A 16,730-nucleotide genomic window follows, 5' to 3' on the forward strand; every position below is an offset into this window, starting at 1 on the left:
GGCTGAAATCGGCTTCTCCTTCACCAGCTGCTTGTTCGAATTTTCCCATTCCACCTTAAATGGTGCAGCGGTTACATTCCGGCACGGGAACAGGAAAATTGCAGCAAGAAGCTGGTGACTGAGAAACTGACTACAGCTTTACGACTTTTTAGCGTTTGACAGTTTGAGAGCTGCAAGCGTTGCCGACATCTGACCGAGAGGTATTTTGGTAGATTTGCTCGGATATTTAAATGTAATTACATCAGCACATCATTAATTATGCAGTCAGTTCCATTACTAATTACATTGCCATTCCATATCAACATGTTTGAGTCCACGCTTCAGACTTTTCATGCTTATTTTGTTTGATGAACTTTCCCAGTCGGTGAGAAACTATAAACGCTGTTTTGTTAAGGGCAGTGATACATGTGACTTCTAATGGAAGCAGGTTTGACCAAACCTTTGATATTACATAACCTACTACCACATTAAAAGCATCTTTCACAGGGCATGACGTAAGGCTACAGAATTACAGCTGTTCAAAAGGGGCCTAATCATGTATGTAATAGGACACAGCAATAGGAGGTTCATGTGTCTGCCTCTATATTGGTGTATATTGGGCCGTGCAGGCTGAAGCTGGTCTCTAGCCTCTCTCACCAGAGCTCAGCCCTCCACGTGTGTAACAGCCTCCAGGCCCACATTCCTGTTGAAATCCTTCACTGTAGTCAAACAGGAGGAACCTGCATTTAACACACTCGCGCATCCAGAATGTTCTACCAACGTTCAGCTACCAAACCTTAACACAGTACATGGTCTCAGCATCTACCCAGTGTGTTCTGAGTGCTTTATTAATGCATGCTGTTGTTGGACCTGTTTGATATGTAAGGAACATGATCGAATAAAGCCAGACTTTTGTTGTGTTTGTGGCAAAAACTACATTTTGGATCAAGCAAAGACAAATGAATGTGCATTGAACGTTTCCATCAGTTGCGCTTTGAAATTAGTCTGATTAAACAGGAACAGCAGTGAGCGAATTTGCTCCAAAGTGCATCCAAACACAAACGAGGCCTTTCGCATTTTTATACCGTGACAAAAACCACAGCAGCACACAGAAATCTCCGATTCCACGCGCTAATCCATTTTACTATGATCAACACGGACAGGCACGCATAGCAGCTACGTTCAGACACATTTAAAGTAGCTGGACTAATTTGAAGACTGTTTGGATGCTCTTGGACGTGCAGGGCCAGTTTCCCAGACATGGATCAAGTCTAGTCGCGGGTTAAAAAGAATTTCCATTGGTGAGCTGGTGATTCACCACTGACGCTGCAATTCAGTCAATTACACTCGTCTGGGAAACCAGCCCATAGTGTATCTTCAGGCCATCAGGAGGAATTAAACTGTTAAAAGATCCTACACAAATGGTTCTCTGCTCTTAGATGTTGGGGTTGGCGTCTGTGATAACAAAAGCATGGTGTAAATAACTTTTTACACATCGGCCAATGGAACGAGCGCTGATTCCACGCTCTCCGTTCACACTACACTTCTATTAATAAAGATGAGATGTTTTATTGGGATTATTATCTGAATTATGAGCCTCGTTTTGCAGCCCTTTTTTACGTTTGCCATGTTTTTGTTGTCTTGATACGGAAAAACAGGAGAAAAACATCAGCAGAGCAGACTCTACTGTGTCAATACGGAATGGCAATCAAAAGCACATTTCATTACACTGTAAACTGTGTAACTAACTATGCAGAAACATAGTTACAGTTAAATAGTATACAAAAAACAAGAGTAATCACAAGTAATTACAGGCCTCGCTGCTCAAATCTGATTTTTTGCTCAGATCCGATCTCTCTGACTCGACGGTCCACACTCGTTTAGGTCAGTGACTCAAATCTGTCATCAACGTGATGAACCGGTGTCCTGAAATGACCCTCTTGAGCTCCTCCTACTCAGTAACGTCACGTGACTGAATCACCGCATCATCTGCACAAACTAACGAGCAGAACGAGCTTCGCTGAGAAGATCATTAACTCTGATCAGCTCTCAGCTTCACTATTAGATTGAGATGAGCTGCTTTCCCACCGTTTACAGGCTTTAATGTCTATTCGCTGCTGTTGCCATGGTAACGCTGAATGATGGTCACGCGCAGCGGAAAGAAAGCACAGGAATTCTGATCTGAGCTTCACATTTAGGTCGCATGGCCACAAATCGGACACGTATCTGATCTAGGACCACGTTTGAAAGTGACTCAGATCTGAGTCACATCAGGACACAGAATCTGATTTGGGCCGCTTCAACCTGGTAATGTGAACGCAGCCATAAAGGTGTGGTAGTGCAGTGCCCACACACACCAATGCTGAGTGTCAGTCAAAACTCCCCAGTGCACCCCTGATTCTGTGCTCCTCTAGAGCAGACGTCTCAAACTACCACCTGAACACAGCTAAACACTCAAATATGATCTTTTCTGTTCTGCAGTTAGACGTTTACGTCTGATGGGTTGATCTGCTCCGCCTACCAGACACTGTGGCTGACTAACCCATATAAACTACATAATCAGCTCAGGCTGATGAGTAAAAGGAAAAATAGTGCAAGAGGAACCATTCAGAATGAAAGCTGACGCATCAGGGACGCAGCACACTGTGTAGGCATAACTATAAATGAGCTTAAAATAACTTAAATATTAATCTAATTCAGACCAATAGCTGCTTAAACCTGCCTTTGAGGATTTATTCATGACACAGCAGTATTTAGTGCACCAGCACACTGAGAACACAGATAAATAAAAGTATCACTATAAGAGTTTCGTCTAGTTCCACCATTAAATGTACGTTTACCTGATTTAATTCAACACGAAACAAATTATTAAATGCTTTGTATTTATTCTACTACTGCAAATAATCCCAAAGTGTGCTTTTATACACCAAAAACACTGAAAACCTATTTTTACATGATTATTTCTAACCTCTCCTTGTCCCTTCGAATTAAACAGGCTGTGTCTGATACTGAGTACATGTAAGTGAGACCTCCTCTGACGGGCTGACGGGTATCTTGCCTCATTTAACACTCCTTATAACTTTAACGTGAGTGGGGCGGGGCTAAACCCGGCGAGAGCTGATTAGATGGATATGGAAATGATAGTGTTCTGTGTTATTATGGAAACAGTGGATTCCAAACAGGCTTAGTTTCTCAAAAATGGTACCTTTACAGGAGAAAACGGCAAAAACCATCTCAGCTTTCAGTGAAAATGAACTTAAAGAGACTGTATTCCCAGCAATTTAGGAGCATTTATTTTGGTCCAGTCATTATGAGGCTGTAAAGGTCCGCTGCTGGGCTCAAATGATGTAGGATTTCTTTGAAGTATTGGAGAAGACCACCTGGCTAGTGGTCCCCCCAGGTCTGAGGCCCTTGCTTTAAACTGAGGAGCTGGTCGTCAGTGGAGTTCGGACAAGAAATGAAACCTAAACAGAGAGTGTTAGTCAGGATCTCAGGGCTGATCAGAGTCTGGTACTGTCAGAAAGGCGGGTCTTGCATGGCAGAGCTGAGTGTGGGTAACTATCCCGCAGGGAAAGGAAAACAGAGTCGGCTGCACACACAACCTAAACAAAAAGGGTTACTCCCACCTCATTTTAGCACAATGCTGTCAAAGGTGACCAGGTTCCCACCCAGACATCACTCGGCCACTAATCTACACATCCACACACACAGGCTCTATAGTGAACACACACAGTTCATCACTGGAGCACAAAAGAAACTGTAAAATCATTCAAATAAACAATCCTTTCACCACGTTTATGAAACTTGTTATGAATGAAATATGTGAAATGGCCTGTTTTAAGCTCTAACTTGAAGATGCCAGGTGTTCTGGATTGTGAGCTGCACCACATGTCCAACAGTGTGCAGACACCCACATGCTTCATCGGAAATAATGGACATTAACAGGGAGTTTTCTTCTCCCTTTCGTTGCAGTAACAGCCTCTACCCTTCTGGGCAGGCTTACACTAGATGTTGGAACATTGCTGTGAGGATCTGACTGAGCATTAGTGAGATCGGGTACTGATGCTGGACGATTAGTTCTGGATCATTCCAACTCATCCCGTATTTAAGCTCCATCACTCCAGAGAAGTAGTTCCACTGCTTCACAGCCCGATGCTGGGGAGCTTTATATCCCTCTATCTGATGCCTGGCAAAGAGCATGCTAACCTTAAGCCTGTGTGCAGCTGTTCCAGAGTATCAGTGCTTTTCTACGGAGATTAGAAAAGCTGTGAGAGAGCATTTGAACATTTTTTTAGCAATGGGTGCACCTTAAAGCGGCTGGATTCACTCAGGTGATACTTCTGGACATGTAGTGTAACATACGTATAGTGCTGTTGCGTCAGAGTAAGAAGGGCCTGGGTTCGATTCCCCGGTCGGGCAACCAGGGTCCTTCCTGCATAGAGTTTGTATGTTTTCCCTGTGTCAGCATGGGTTTCCTCTCACAGTCCAAAGACAAGCAGTTAGGCAACTGGAGATGGAACTGCCCCTAGACAACAGTGTATGTGAGAATGTATTTGTGTGTCTGACCTGTTATGGTCTGGCGACCTGTCCAAGGTCTTTCCTGCCTCCTGCCCAGTGACCACTGGAATAGTTAGCTTAGATATTGTCTGTGTCTGTTCTTTCAAGACAAGTTGAATGAGGCACATATAAATTCATGTCCAGCCACAATTAAACAGCTCATCCAAACTGTCTAGATGGAACTGTTATGCATGTATAATAGAGGTGGACTGGATTTCTGGATTTATCCCAAATCGAATGCTTGATGTAACGGATTAACTACTAACCACCTCATGATGAGCCCCGACAGAGACCAGATCAACATCATTACTTCATTAAGAGCAAATCTCTCATGCTTTCTTTGTGTTGCTGCTTTGCATCTTCCTCATATGTGAAGAATAAACCTCCCTGGCAGGAGAAGGAGGAGCATGTGTGCTCTAGGGCGCTCCCTCCTGAACTTCCTGTCTGCTGTTGGACAGTTCTTTCCTCCACAAAGCCCCGTCAGAAGAATGAGGAGTCAGGGTGTGTTCATCACTCATCCTGACATACTGTATAATTATTAGCATCACAGCCCTCAAACTATCTGCCCCCAAGACTTCCTGTCTGACGACTACATTAACCAGCACCACACGGCCACGCTGGAGAGCACCAACGTCCAGTTTACGGCACTGACCAACCGCGCAAACCCCACAACATCGATGCCAATCTAGTCAATTAGACATCTGAGGAGATTTCACATCTCCAGGTCTACAGGTCCAGATTCGTGTGTAAGACTTTGTCCCAGCTGGTGCAAAGCTCACATCAAATCAGCCTTAAAGTTAACAGAGCAGTGCTTTCTTGGCTCATTTGAGTTGTAATTTCATTAAGTTGACAAATGGGGGAATTCCACCTCCACATTTAACCCATCCGTGAAGTGAAACACCACATACACACTAGTGAACACACACACACAGTGGTTGGCAGCCCTATCCACAGCACCCGGGGAGCAATTGGGGGTTAGGTGTCTTGCTCAAGGACACCTCAGTCATGGACTGTCGGCCCTGGGGATCGAACCAGCAACTTTCCGGTCACAGGGCCAGTTCCCTAACCTCTGGAGCCAAACGGTGAGTCAAGTGTGAAGAATCGTTTAAAACGGTGTCTATTTCTGTCATTAAATCTGCTCTCAATAACATTATCGGTGTTAGTACCACAATATCTCAGCGCTGCTGTTGCCTTTATTACAGTCTGTTAAGAATGTGATCTACCAAAGCAGAAAATATGCTGAGCCTGAGTGTTTTGGGTTACAAAATACCACCACTGTGACTCTGATGAAACACATGACCCGACCTTCGTTCTAAATGTGCTTGTGTGTTCATTCTGAACGAATCACAGTGCATCCAACAATATCAGCATAGAGCGTCTGTGACAGAAAACATGGAGACACTCAGAAAGCTCCAGTTCCACCAGCTGATCCTCTTTACTGTGATCAACGTGAACATGCACCTGCCGTAACTCCTCTGCTGAATCGGATGTTGCTGATTGGCCGGCCTTGTCAATCCGATTTGTTTGATTTCCCACAGTTCCTTCTGCGGGGTGATAAACAGACTGTGCCACCCGCCCCCGGTCGAGACAGTGGTGTGACATTCCTTCAGCCGAAACGGAGGAGACAAAACACTCTTCAGAATAACTGCCTCTGAGGCTGCCTCCAGAACAACAACACACTTCAATACTTTCATCTGCAGGAAAAATGTATTTTGTCTGCAAGGGAGTTTTGCAGGAGTTTGTCTGTATTGCATCGTATAGATCTGCTTTAGTGATAGAGCTGGATCAACAAATAAGGGCGTAACGAAACTCACAAATCGAAACTCACAATTCGACTCAATATAACAGCGTCTTGGCTACGAAGACAAGGCTGCAAGAAACTTAGGAGAATTGATTCAAGTTCTCATTCAAAATGAACCAAATCCACTTGCCTAACATGTTTAACAGATTGCTCTGTTTTTATGAAGCCAAGACCATTTGTAGCGTTAAGCTGTGGTAGGCTTTAAAACCCACCAAGGCCGTTCCTCGCCTCACTGGCAGAGAGAGCCAGCGGGTGGTTGACCACATCGTTTCGCTCCGTCCACAGAAACTGGGTTGAGCCATATGGTCAGACTAACACTCGCAGAACGCTCCACAAACCAACACACACTAAGGGACGTGTAGACAGGCCAGAATAAAGCGCCTGGTTTAGAGGCCTGCAGTCAGAAGCCAGACGCCCAGGCTTGAACATGTCATTACAACATGTAAATGCCATTAATCATTATGTTATTAGGGATTATTCTTACTATCTAAAAGGGATGAGTTAGCATTTCAAATATTTCTAAATATTCAAACAGTAACAAATATTAAAGAAAGACTTTTAAAGATTATTTCCCACTTTATACGTGTTCTGACTTAAAAGAACCATGAGACGTCTCAGCTATATAATCCAGTGGAGGCACTAAAGAAGAGCCCACATCTTGCACTTTGGTAGAAAAATTATAAAGGAGGAGGAGACACTTCTCTGTCTGAGAACCTGAAAGGGCCGGTTTTTTGTATTATTTAAGTGTTTTTTGCTGGTCAGATTTCAAACTGCTTGTGGGGGGTGGGGGCTGCGCCAAGACGGCCAAGACAGACTTTCCTAAAAGGGTTTTGGTCAGTCCAAGACTACTGCAGCCGGCTCCAGGACACCGCACTGCACCAACAAGCATCTCATAGCACTGATAAACAAGGAGCTCAAGTTCATTTTACCCTCCACTTGTACAGATTAATGGAACAAAACTTTCAGGAGCTAAAAGGTAGGAGGTGAAATATGATGTGACTAGGCTGGTAGCGTTAGTATGCTTTAGATTGACGGCCTTGATCTGTGTAAACGTCAAGCTTTTGCGGTGAGGGTCTGGGTTTAACACATCCCAGTAACAGAAAGATGAGTGGTGGTCCGGTGATGTCCGGTGTGAGGCAGCCTTAAGAGTCATTTATTCTTTTTTGGGTCGGTACTATATGAATATTTCCTGAATAACACCTTACAAATTTGAACACCAAGTTTGAATGAAATGGCATCAGAAACAAACTATTTAATAATGTAATTATATTTAAATAGTACAGCAAATTGACAGCAGTAACTAGACTTCTAAGAGTTATTATTAGGCCTGCACAAGAGGCCTCAGGCATATTTCTTGGCCAGAATACCAGCATATCCACTTTTTCTAGCGCATACGCTCTGGCACTGGGGTGCTACCCCTCTTGGCACCGGGGCGGAACCCTCAAGGGTACATGTCAGTACCTTTAGTCAGATCATAACTGAACCATAATCCACTGAAATGATGCTTTTAAAGCTGTACTGACTCCACACACCCCGCCTCGCCTCCAGGCTTTTATTCTACTGTACTGTTTTAAAACATTCGGTTATGAAAAGGTGCAAATTTGTATTTTTCACCTGGAAATTTTCCCTTAAAACCACTTCTGTACCCTTGAGGGAAGACTTACAGTGTTGGTGCCTTGATGAACAAAAAACGTACCTGCACAGAACCTTTACTTCTAACGGTGTCCTGTACTAGACTGCCAGTAGTTGTGGTTGTGAGGTCACAGCACGAAGGTGTGCAAATTCCTGCACATACAACTTAAAAGGGTTCAATTAAAACTGCGATTTCGATATATTTATATATATATAAAGACGTCTGATCTCTCAGCCCCAGTTACAACCAAGAAAACAGGATCTTAAAAACAAACAAGAACAATATTCATGGTGAGTCTGCAGGGTAGCATTAGAACCGAAGCAGATCGCTGTAATTACTTACAGGCTTACAGAATAAATGCATGAGCCTGTTCCGAATCATTTTAGCGACACAATATTCCTCTCCAGGTTAACAAACACAGCAACCACAGCGTCAATTACAGACAGCAAACCACACATAACTGCTAATCTATCCAAACAGCTCCGCCACTCAGCCGCAATTCCCCTCTTCAACATGCATAACCCATAATACAAACATGGGAATCCCAGGGAGACACGAGCCGACGGCGCTCAGAGCAAAACCACAGCGGATCACACGCCGCAGGAGATACATAACCCAGTAGCTGCTGATACGCTTTCATGGCGATAAACAGCAGAACGTCGGAATGGCTTCAGAAAGTTGTGGGTCTGAGGAGCGAGGGGGCAGGTTTGCTTTCACCACACATCCCCATTTACTTTAATGCCCTCCTATAAAGCAGAAACAATGATGTTTGCAGTCTGTTTTCGGAAGCCTCTGACTGACCCCCGGACTGCCCTTTGACCCGAGACTGTTGACAGAGGGACTGCCCTGTGTCCAGTCTCAGGCACGCCAGCACTGCTCCGGCGACACAAAGACCCAGTGTGGCTGCTTCACCGGGAGTGTGGTTGCACTTGACCCAGCCCCTCCTTCGCCTCTGCATCTGCAGCTCTCCTGAGGGAATCTGTACAGAAAAGGCCTGACCAGAGCAGAACCGGTCAAACAGCGCACAGAGAAACGGAGAACAGTGGCAGTGTCCACCCTATGAGTTGCCCATGTAAAATATGGTTCTGTCCCCGTTGTGGATGTTTACAGTAGTGTAAGGCTGGGACACAGCTAATCTACAGTAACATATGTTCCCTACACGGCGTGCATGGGCAAACAGATACCGCCACATGTGAGAAACAGGCCAAGATGTCGACGCTTCACTCAGCAGAATTAAAAAACACACATCTGATAGGGTGTGAAGTAGTAATGACGAAGATAAATCAGTAGAGAAGATCAAAACGGGATGATTTTGTTATTAGAAGTGCTCAATATGCGTATCAGTGAACTTGTACAGTTCTGGAGGGTTACTGTGTCTAGAGGTTGACACCCATCATACTTTTACACATTGCTTATCACACAAAAAAGTCAACTATGCTTCCTGTCGTATTCAGGTTTTGATGTTCACCATCGTACTCCGGAGGTAGACCAACACTTATCAGCTTGAGGTGGGCAGCAGAGAACAGACGTACATGCCTCCAAACGTAATAAAAAACTGTAAACGATGGACATTTACCAACATATCAGTGACCTGGGGTTATTTCTGCATAGGTTATTATTTGGAATCAAGGTCATGGTAATCTTTACATCTCTGGATCTGGATGGATTTGGACAGGATTCAAATTACAGAGACATTTTCTGGAACAGTTATATTATCAATCCTCAGTCCTGAGAGCTACTGATAAAATTCAGTATCAAAACAGTTTTCCAGTAGATCACGGAACAAGTTAACATATTCAAGCTTCCCGATTGATGCTACATTATGCAAAAACAATCTCTCCTAAACTTCACAGCTTGTTGTGACTGGACTCTCTTCTGCTGAACTACAAGCTACGTATTCATTTATCAACGCCACTAAAACAACACATCAACACCAATACACTGGTACAGATGATGTACTGTCCAGCACTACTGCATCTCATCATGTACGACTAAAACTAAACTAGGTGATGTAAAACTTGCGCTAGGCCCTAATACAATTAAAGAAACATGCTTTCTGGTCAGTAAACCCCAAAAGAGCCCTAGGCAGAGCATTCCAACATACTGACTCTATCAAACTTTCTCTGCAACATCCGCCAGTAACCAACAAGCTAAGCTGAGCACTGTTGCAACACTGACACCGTCTCACGCTGCTCTGACCATTCTGTCCTGGAAGTGCTGCACGGTTGAAGACCAGGGTCAAATTTTAGCTAAGCAAGACGTCAAAAACCAAACAGCAAACAGATCAAATCGTTCTTAAAGAGTCAAGCTAAACGTCCTTCTTCAGTCCAAGGGCTCCTCACGTTGGGTAAAGAGTCTGGAGGTCATTTCAGGCCAGAATAAAGATTTACTTAGTCTACAGGACGGCGGGAGGACAAAGCTGTGAGTAAACCCACACCCAGCTTTTATTATTGGTGCACTGCCCACACCCCCCCACCTCATTCGGCATGTTTGGGAAGCTATGAAGACAGCAGTGAGTTGAACTCAATGTGTCTGGACCTCAGATTTGTGAAGGTTCCACAGAAGCATCAAACCTTCCTCATTTTGATGGAGCTGACTGACCTGGAGAATCTGGTGTCTGTTATGGGTTATTATAGGCCACCTCACAGTTTGGCCCGGCTGAAATGGAAATCTTACGACCGACAGATTTTAAGGGTTAAAAACTACAAGACCATGATCATTTTTCTGTTCAAATTCACCTGTTTCGCTGGACGGCATGCATTTATTTAAGCAGGAAGGGGCTCAAATCGGGTTCTCCAGTGATTTGACCCCATAAAAACTGGGAGACTGACGTTCGAATTCCAGCAACATTACAACCAAAATAGTCACTAATTATTATTGGCTTATCAGTGATATTTTCACCAATACTAATAAAACTGCAGGTCATCAACGCTGGCTAACCCTTCCAAGGTACAGGCAGCACGATACCTCTTTCCAACACCGATACTGAATCCATACGTTTTAGACGGTACTGATATGATGTGACATGATGCTCCTTTAACTTGTTTAAACCTCCGAAGTTACCAGCCTTCACATAAGATGACCATCTGAAATTTGAGACTTCACGATACAACGAATCATTTCCTAAACAATCAAAATGGAATAAAGTCACTGAGAGGTCACATATTTACACCTCTGCACTGCTTTGTGTGTGACACACTACTTTCGTAACCACAGCTTGCACAGCGGACCTGCATCATCCGGTAGTTTTGTTTAGTCGTGTTTCAACAAAAACCGTTCAGCTTCCACTTTCACGCATCGTTTAACTGGGATCACACAGGCATTCACACTAGGAGCATCCAGCGTCTGTTCCACATAAATAACTCATTTTAAAAGCCATGACAGAGAAGCAGGAGGATGTGAGAAGGTTTCTATAGCCGTGAAACATCCAAGGGCGATTTGTAGAAGCTTTTCATGGGCAACTTCTAACAGACAGGTAGGGGATGAGATTGTTTAGAAAGAGTTTGCACTTAGCAAGAGGTGTAAAGATCAGCTTCGCTCCAACTAACTTCCACTTAAAGCCCAACACTGGGCCCAGTGTAGCACTGAAGATGTCCGGCTCCACCTCACTCCCCTCACTCAACCGTTACCCATTATATCAAGCCTGGTCTTTTGGCTCTTGTCTTAATCCCTTAAGGTAATTTACACAAGGTTAATTGTTTGATATCGAGATTTGAAACAATACAAAATGACTAAAAAAAGCCTAAAAAATGGGCAACTGGACACACCAATGTGTCCATGTAGATTAAATGGTTAATTAAACTACAGAGCTTAGACCACCAGCTCTTTACCTGGAGATCTACCTCTTTTGCAGATCTAGCCAATCCAATTACAGCAAATCTAAATCAGTGGATTTGGGTTTGGAGCTGAATTCTTCAAGGGTCTCCAGGCACGGAGATCACTGGTCTTGACAGACCCTCACCCTGTACCCTTTTAAATATGATTTTTAAGTGGAATAAGTGATTTAACAGGCTTTGACATGTTCAGTGGTCCACTGATTTAGCATCTCAGCAAATGAACACTGATCTAAGACAAGGCCTCATCGGTTCCTGGTAGCGTTAAACACAAGACGTGATCCGATCCCAGACCAGCCTTCTCATGTTTGATAAATGCAGCATTGTTGGACTCCAGAAACCCTTCGCTGTAAGTCTGACAGATCTGTGCTTCTGTAACGTAGACCGGCACAGGGGGTTGCTTGACCAGATGTGCACACTTGCAGCAGGATCCACACACCACCATGAGGAATGTTCCAGCTCCTCTGCATCGTCACCTAGTTTAGTTTGGTTGCGCTTCAATGCAAAACCCATCTGCTTCCACCATGATGGTGCATTTTAACCTGGAGCCGAATGGGTGCTTCATCTTCTCTGTACCTGAGCACAGCAGCAGAACCACCATAGCGGAGTTACAGGGCAGTGCAGGTTCTACTGCTTTTCCCATCTGGTCTAAAGTCTGTCCCAACCCAAGAAGAGAGAAGTGCCAGGCCTGTTACCAACTACAGTGAGAGTGGATTAAAAACCACAGATTTATTTGGACACCTGGATAAATTAAACTGGTACTGGTACAAAGCCCAATGCCAGAATATGTGTCACTTCATGCCATGTCAGCTGTGCATGAACTATTTTACTACTGTGCCAGTGTAACGGCTGCTTCAGCAGCCAAAAAATGTCCTGGATAAAGGAGAACACCACGTCCTGAATCATGCCAAAAATGGTCCTAATAAAGATTGTATATCATGTTCTTTATGGCCCACATAAAGAGGGCCAACATATTCTGTATGGCTCAAATAAAGAGGGATAACATATACTATATGGCCCAATTAAAGAGGGACATCATATCCTATATGGCCTGAAAATAGAAAGGGATAAGCTGTATTCGATATGGCCCAAATAAAATGAGTAACACTACCTATATGGCCCAAACAAAGAAGGATAACATATACGATATGGCCCGAAAATAAAGAGGGATAACATACATTCGATATGGTCCAAATAAAAGGGGTAACACTACTTATATGGCCCAAACAAAGAGGGATAAGATATATTTGATATGGCCCAAATAAAAGGGGTAACACTACCTATATGGCCCAAACAAAGAGGGATAAGATATATTTGATATGGCCCAAATAAAATGAGTAACACTACCTATATGGCCCAAACAAAGAAGGATAACATATACGATATGGCCCGAAAATAAAGAGGGATAACATACATTCGATATGGTCCAAATAAAAGGGGTAACACTACTTATATGGCCCAAACAAAGAGGGATAAGATATATTTGATATGGCCCAAATAAAAGGGATAACACTACATATATGGCCCAAACAAAGAGGGATAACGTATATTCAATATGGCCCAAATAAAAGGGGTAACACTACCTATATGGCCCAGTTAAAGAGGGACAACGTATTCTGTATGACTCAAATAAAGAGGGGTAACATAAAGTCTCTGGCCCAAATAAACAACGGATAAAATATTATATATGATGCAAATATCGTGAGGTAACCCATTATATATGGTCCAAATAAAGTGAAGTGGTAAAATATCCTATACTGTCCAAATAAAGAGGGATAAGATATTCTGTATGGCCCAAATAAAAAGTTGTAAAATATCCTATAGGACCCAAATAAGGAGGGATACCATATATGATATGGTCCTAATCACGAGTAAACCTAGAGGGACATCCTGGATGATCCAGATGATCTAGTGTAAGCTTCACTGCCCCGCGCGCAGGGGTCTCGCGCAGCACTCCTCCAGCCAGGGAGCACCGAGACCTCGCGGAGAGCAAACGGAGCCTGAGGGGCGGAGGAGACGCGTGAGCCCTCTGGGCTGCGGGGCTGTAGGAGGTGGGGAGAGAGAGCCGCGCGCAGAGCCCAGCGGGGATGTCCGTCCGCACCGAGGACAAGTTATTTTACAGCCGGGGAGGGAAACATAAAGGGGGTCTTACTCACGTTTTTGCCGTGGGAGCGACGTGTCCCCTCCTTGTCCGTTGGGCTCCTAAATGCATTTGTATGCATTTGGTCCGAGCAGCCAGAGGTCTGAGTGAAAACGGAGAGAAACGCCGGAGGCACCACTGGCCCGGGTCACTTGGCCATGTCAGACCTTCCTCATTTCCACCGTCGCCTCAGACTTTCCTCATGGTGAAAGGAGATGGTATGAAAACACGTTTCCCCCCCGCTGTGTTCGCCCCTCTCTACCGAGCGAAGGAGAAAAACAGGGCAGCGCGGCGTGTGTCCGCTCCGAGAGCCGAGCGCAGCCGTGCAGAGCGGCCGCGGTGGAGGAGGAGGAGGAGGAGGAGGAGGCTGGCGGAGAGCTCCGAGCTGACTGACTGAGGGGAGCAGCGCTCAGCCCCGCTTGTGTCCGGACTTGCTCGGTTGCCAAGCAGCCGGTGTCGAGTTTCACCAATTACTGACTGTTATGGGTCTCTTTTCTCCCACGCGCGTATTCAAATAATACACGCCTACTGGCACTCGGATTGGTTGGCGTGGTCACGCCTCCTGTGCTGCAGTTGGCTAGAAGTTCGTACCTACAGCATTGGACTCACTAAAGGTGGACGATACTGCTGTTATTTCCATATAATAATAGCGATAATAGCGAATACCCCAAATTTATACATATATATATATATATATATATATATATATACACACTACATTTCCAAAAATTTTCACTCACCCATCCAAATCACTGGATTCAGGTGTTCCAGTCACTTCCATGGCCACAGGTGTATAAAGCCGAGCCCCTAGGCCTGCAGACTGCTTCTACAGACATTAGTGAAAGAATGGGTCGCTCTCAGGAGCTCAGTGAATTCCAGTGTGGTACCGTGATCGGACGGATCGTGATGTCCAGTCGTGACATTTCCTCACTACTAAATATTCCACACTCAGCTGTCAATGGGATTATAACAAAGTGGAAGCGATTGGGAACGACAGCAGCTCAGCCACAAAGTGGTCGGCCACGTAAAATGACAGAGCGGGTCAGCGGATGCTGAGGGGCATAGTGCGCAGATGTCACCAACTTTCTGCAGAGTCAATCACTACAGACCCCCAAACAACAGCGTAGAGAGCTTCATGGAATGGGTTTCCATGGCCGAGCAGCCACATCCAAGCCTTACATCACCAAGCTCAATGCAAAGCGCCGAATGCAGTGGAGTAAAGCGCCGCCACTGGACTCTAGAGCAGTGGAGACGAGTTCTCTGGAGTGACCAATCACGCTTCTCTGTCTCAGTCTTCTCTGATGGACAAGTCTGGGTTTGGTGGTTGCCAGGAGATGGTACTTGTCTGACTGCACTGTGCCGAGTGTAAAGTTTGGTGGAGGGGGGATCATGGTGTGGGGTTGTTTTTCAGGAGTTTGGCTCGGCCCTTTAGTTTCAGTGAAAGGAACTCTTAACGCTTCAGCACCAAGAGATTTTGGACAATTTCATGCTCCCAACTTTGAGGGAACAGTTTGGGGACGGCCCCTTCCTGCTCCAACATGTCTGCACACCAGTGCACAAAGCAGGTCTATAAAGACGTGGATGAGCCAGTTTGGTGTGGAAGAACTTGACTGGCCTGCACAGAGTCCTGACCTCAACCCGATAGAACACCTTTGGGATGAATTAGAGCGGAGACTGTGAGCCAGGCCTTCTCGTCCAACATCAGTGTCTGACCTCACAAATGCGCTTCTGGAAGAACGGTCAAAAATTCCCATAAACACTCCTAACCCTTGTGGAAAGCCTTCCCAGAAGAGTTGAAGCTGTTATAGCTGCAAAGGGTGAGACATCATATTAAACCCTATGGATTAAGAATGAGATGTCACTCAAGTTTGTATGCGTGTGAAGACAGACGAGCGGATACTTTTGGCAATATAGTCTATATGTGTATATATAGCTGCTCCAAAAAGGTAACTTTACAGGACAAGGAAAAACATTCTGAACTTTTATTGGAAGGAAATGGATAAATAATTTTGGACCATTTCTGCTGCTCTATTCATCACGAAATTTTGATACATCAAAAAGGCCCACTGGACAAAATATGGAAAAAATGGAGATATGAGGTTTTGCTTTGACAGCAACTGTATTTATTTTTGACATTTTTCATGCATGTAGTGTTTTTAATATTTTATATATTTTATATATCATCACTGTCTAAACAAAACCCTAATTTTTATCTTCATTTTTGTCTTCTTTTCCTTTTTTTCACATAATTTGCGAAGGTTGCTAAGCCTAGCTGGCATATCGCTGCTGTCGAAAACCTTCGACAAAACCTTGTATCTCCATTTTTGTCATTTTTAAGTTTCGGACTTCATTTGAAAGTGTCTGTGGTCCTTTAGATTGTGTGGAAATTTCACGATGAATGGACCAACAGAAACGACCCAAAATGACCTGGTGAAACGTTTGGTTCCATTGACTTACATTAAAAGTAAAGTATGTTTTACCTTCTCCTGTAAAGTGACCGTTTTGGAGATACGAGGTTTTGATCCGACAGCAGTGATATGCAGCATAGGATACAAGTCTATAGCCAATCACAGTGTAAGATGATGCTATAGCCAGCTTAGCTTTCTTCTACCGCAAAGTTGCTTAGTTCTTTATTTTCCTACCAGTCTTTAAAATGACTAGCGCTGTAGGCATGAAGCAGGACTATTAACCAATATTAGCAAAAGAGGCCTGACACTATTAACCTATTCCAGCGCAGGATGAGGGCAGTATTAGCCAATTCTCTAGTGAAGAAACATTGAGAAAAAC

At 44.3% G+C, this 16,730-nt stretch overlaps 1 protein-coding gene across 1 annotated transcript in view; it reads right to left on the minus strand.

The window, feature by feature from the left end:
* The window catches only part of LOC108441554 (collagen alpha-1(XXIV) chain), a 160,206-nt gene extending 145,803 nt beyond the window's left edge, over positions 1 to 14,403 (minus strand). Inside the window, exon 1 of the mRNA XM_037541463.1 lies at positions 13,960 to 14,403. Coding sequence (XP_037397360.1) covers positions 13,960 to 14,015 — 56 coding nt within the window. The 5' untranslated portion in view covers positions 14,016 to 14,403. The remainder of the gene's footprint in view (positions 1 to 13,959) is intronic.
* Between the last annotated feature and the right edge of the window lie 2,327 nt (positions 14,404 to 16,730).

This window comes from Pygocentrus nattereri, chromosome 9, assembly GCF_015220715.1.
Source record: "Pygocentrus nattereri isolate fPygNat1 chromosome 9, fPygNat1.pri, whole genome shotgun sequence".
Lineage (NCBI taxonomy): Eukaryota > Metazoa > Chordata > Actinopteri > Characiformes > Serrasalmidae > Pygocentrus > Pygocentrus nattereri.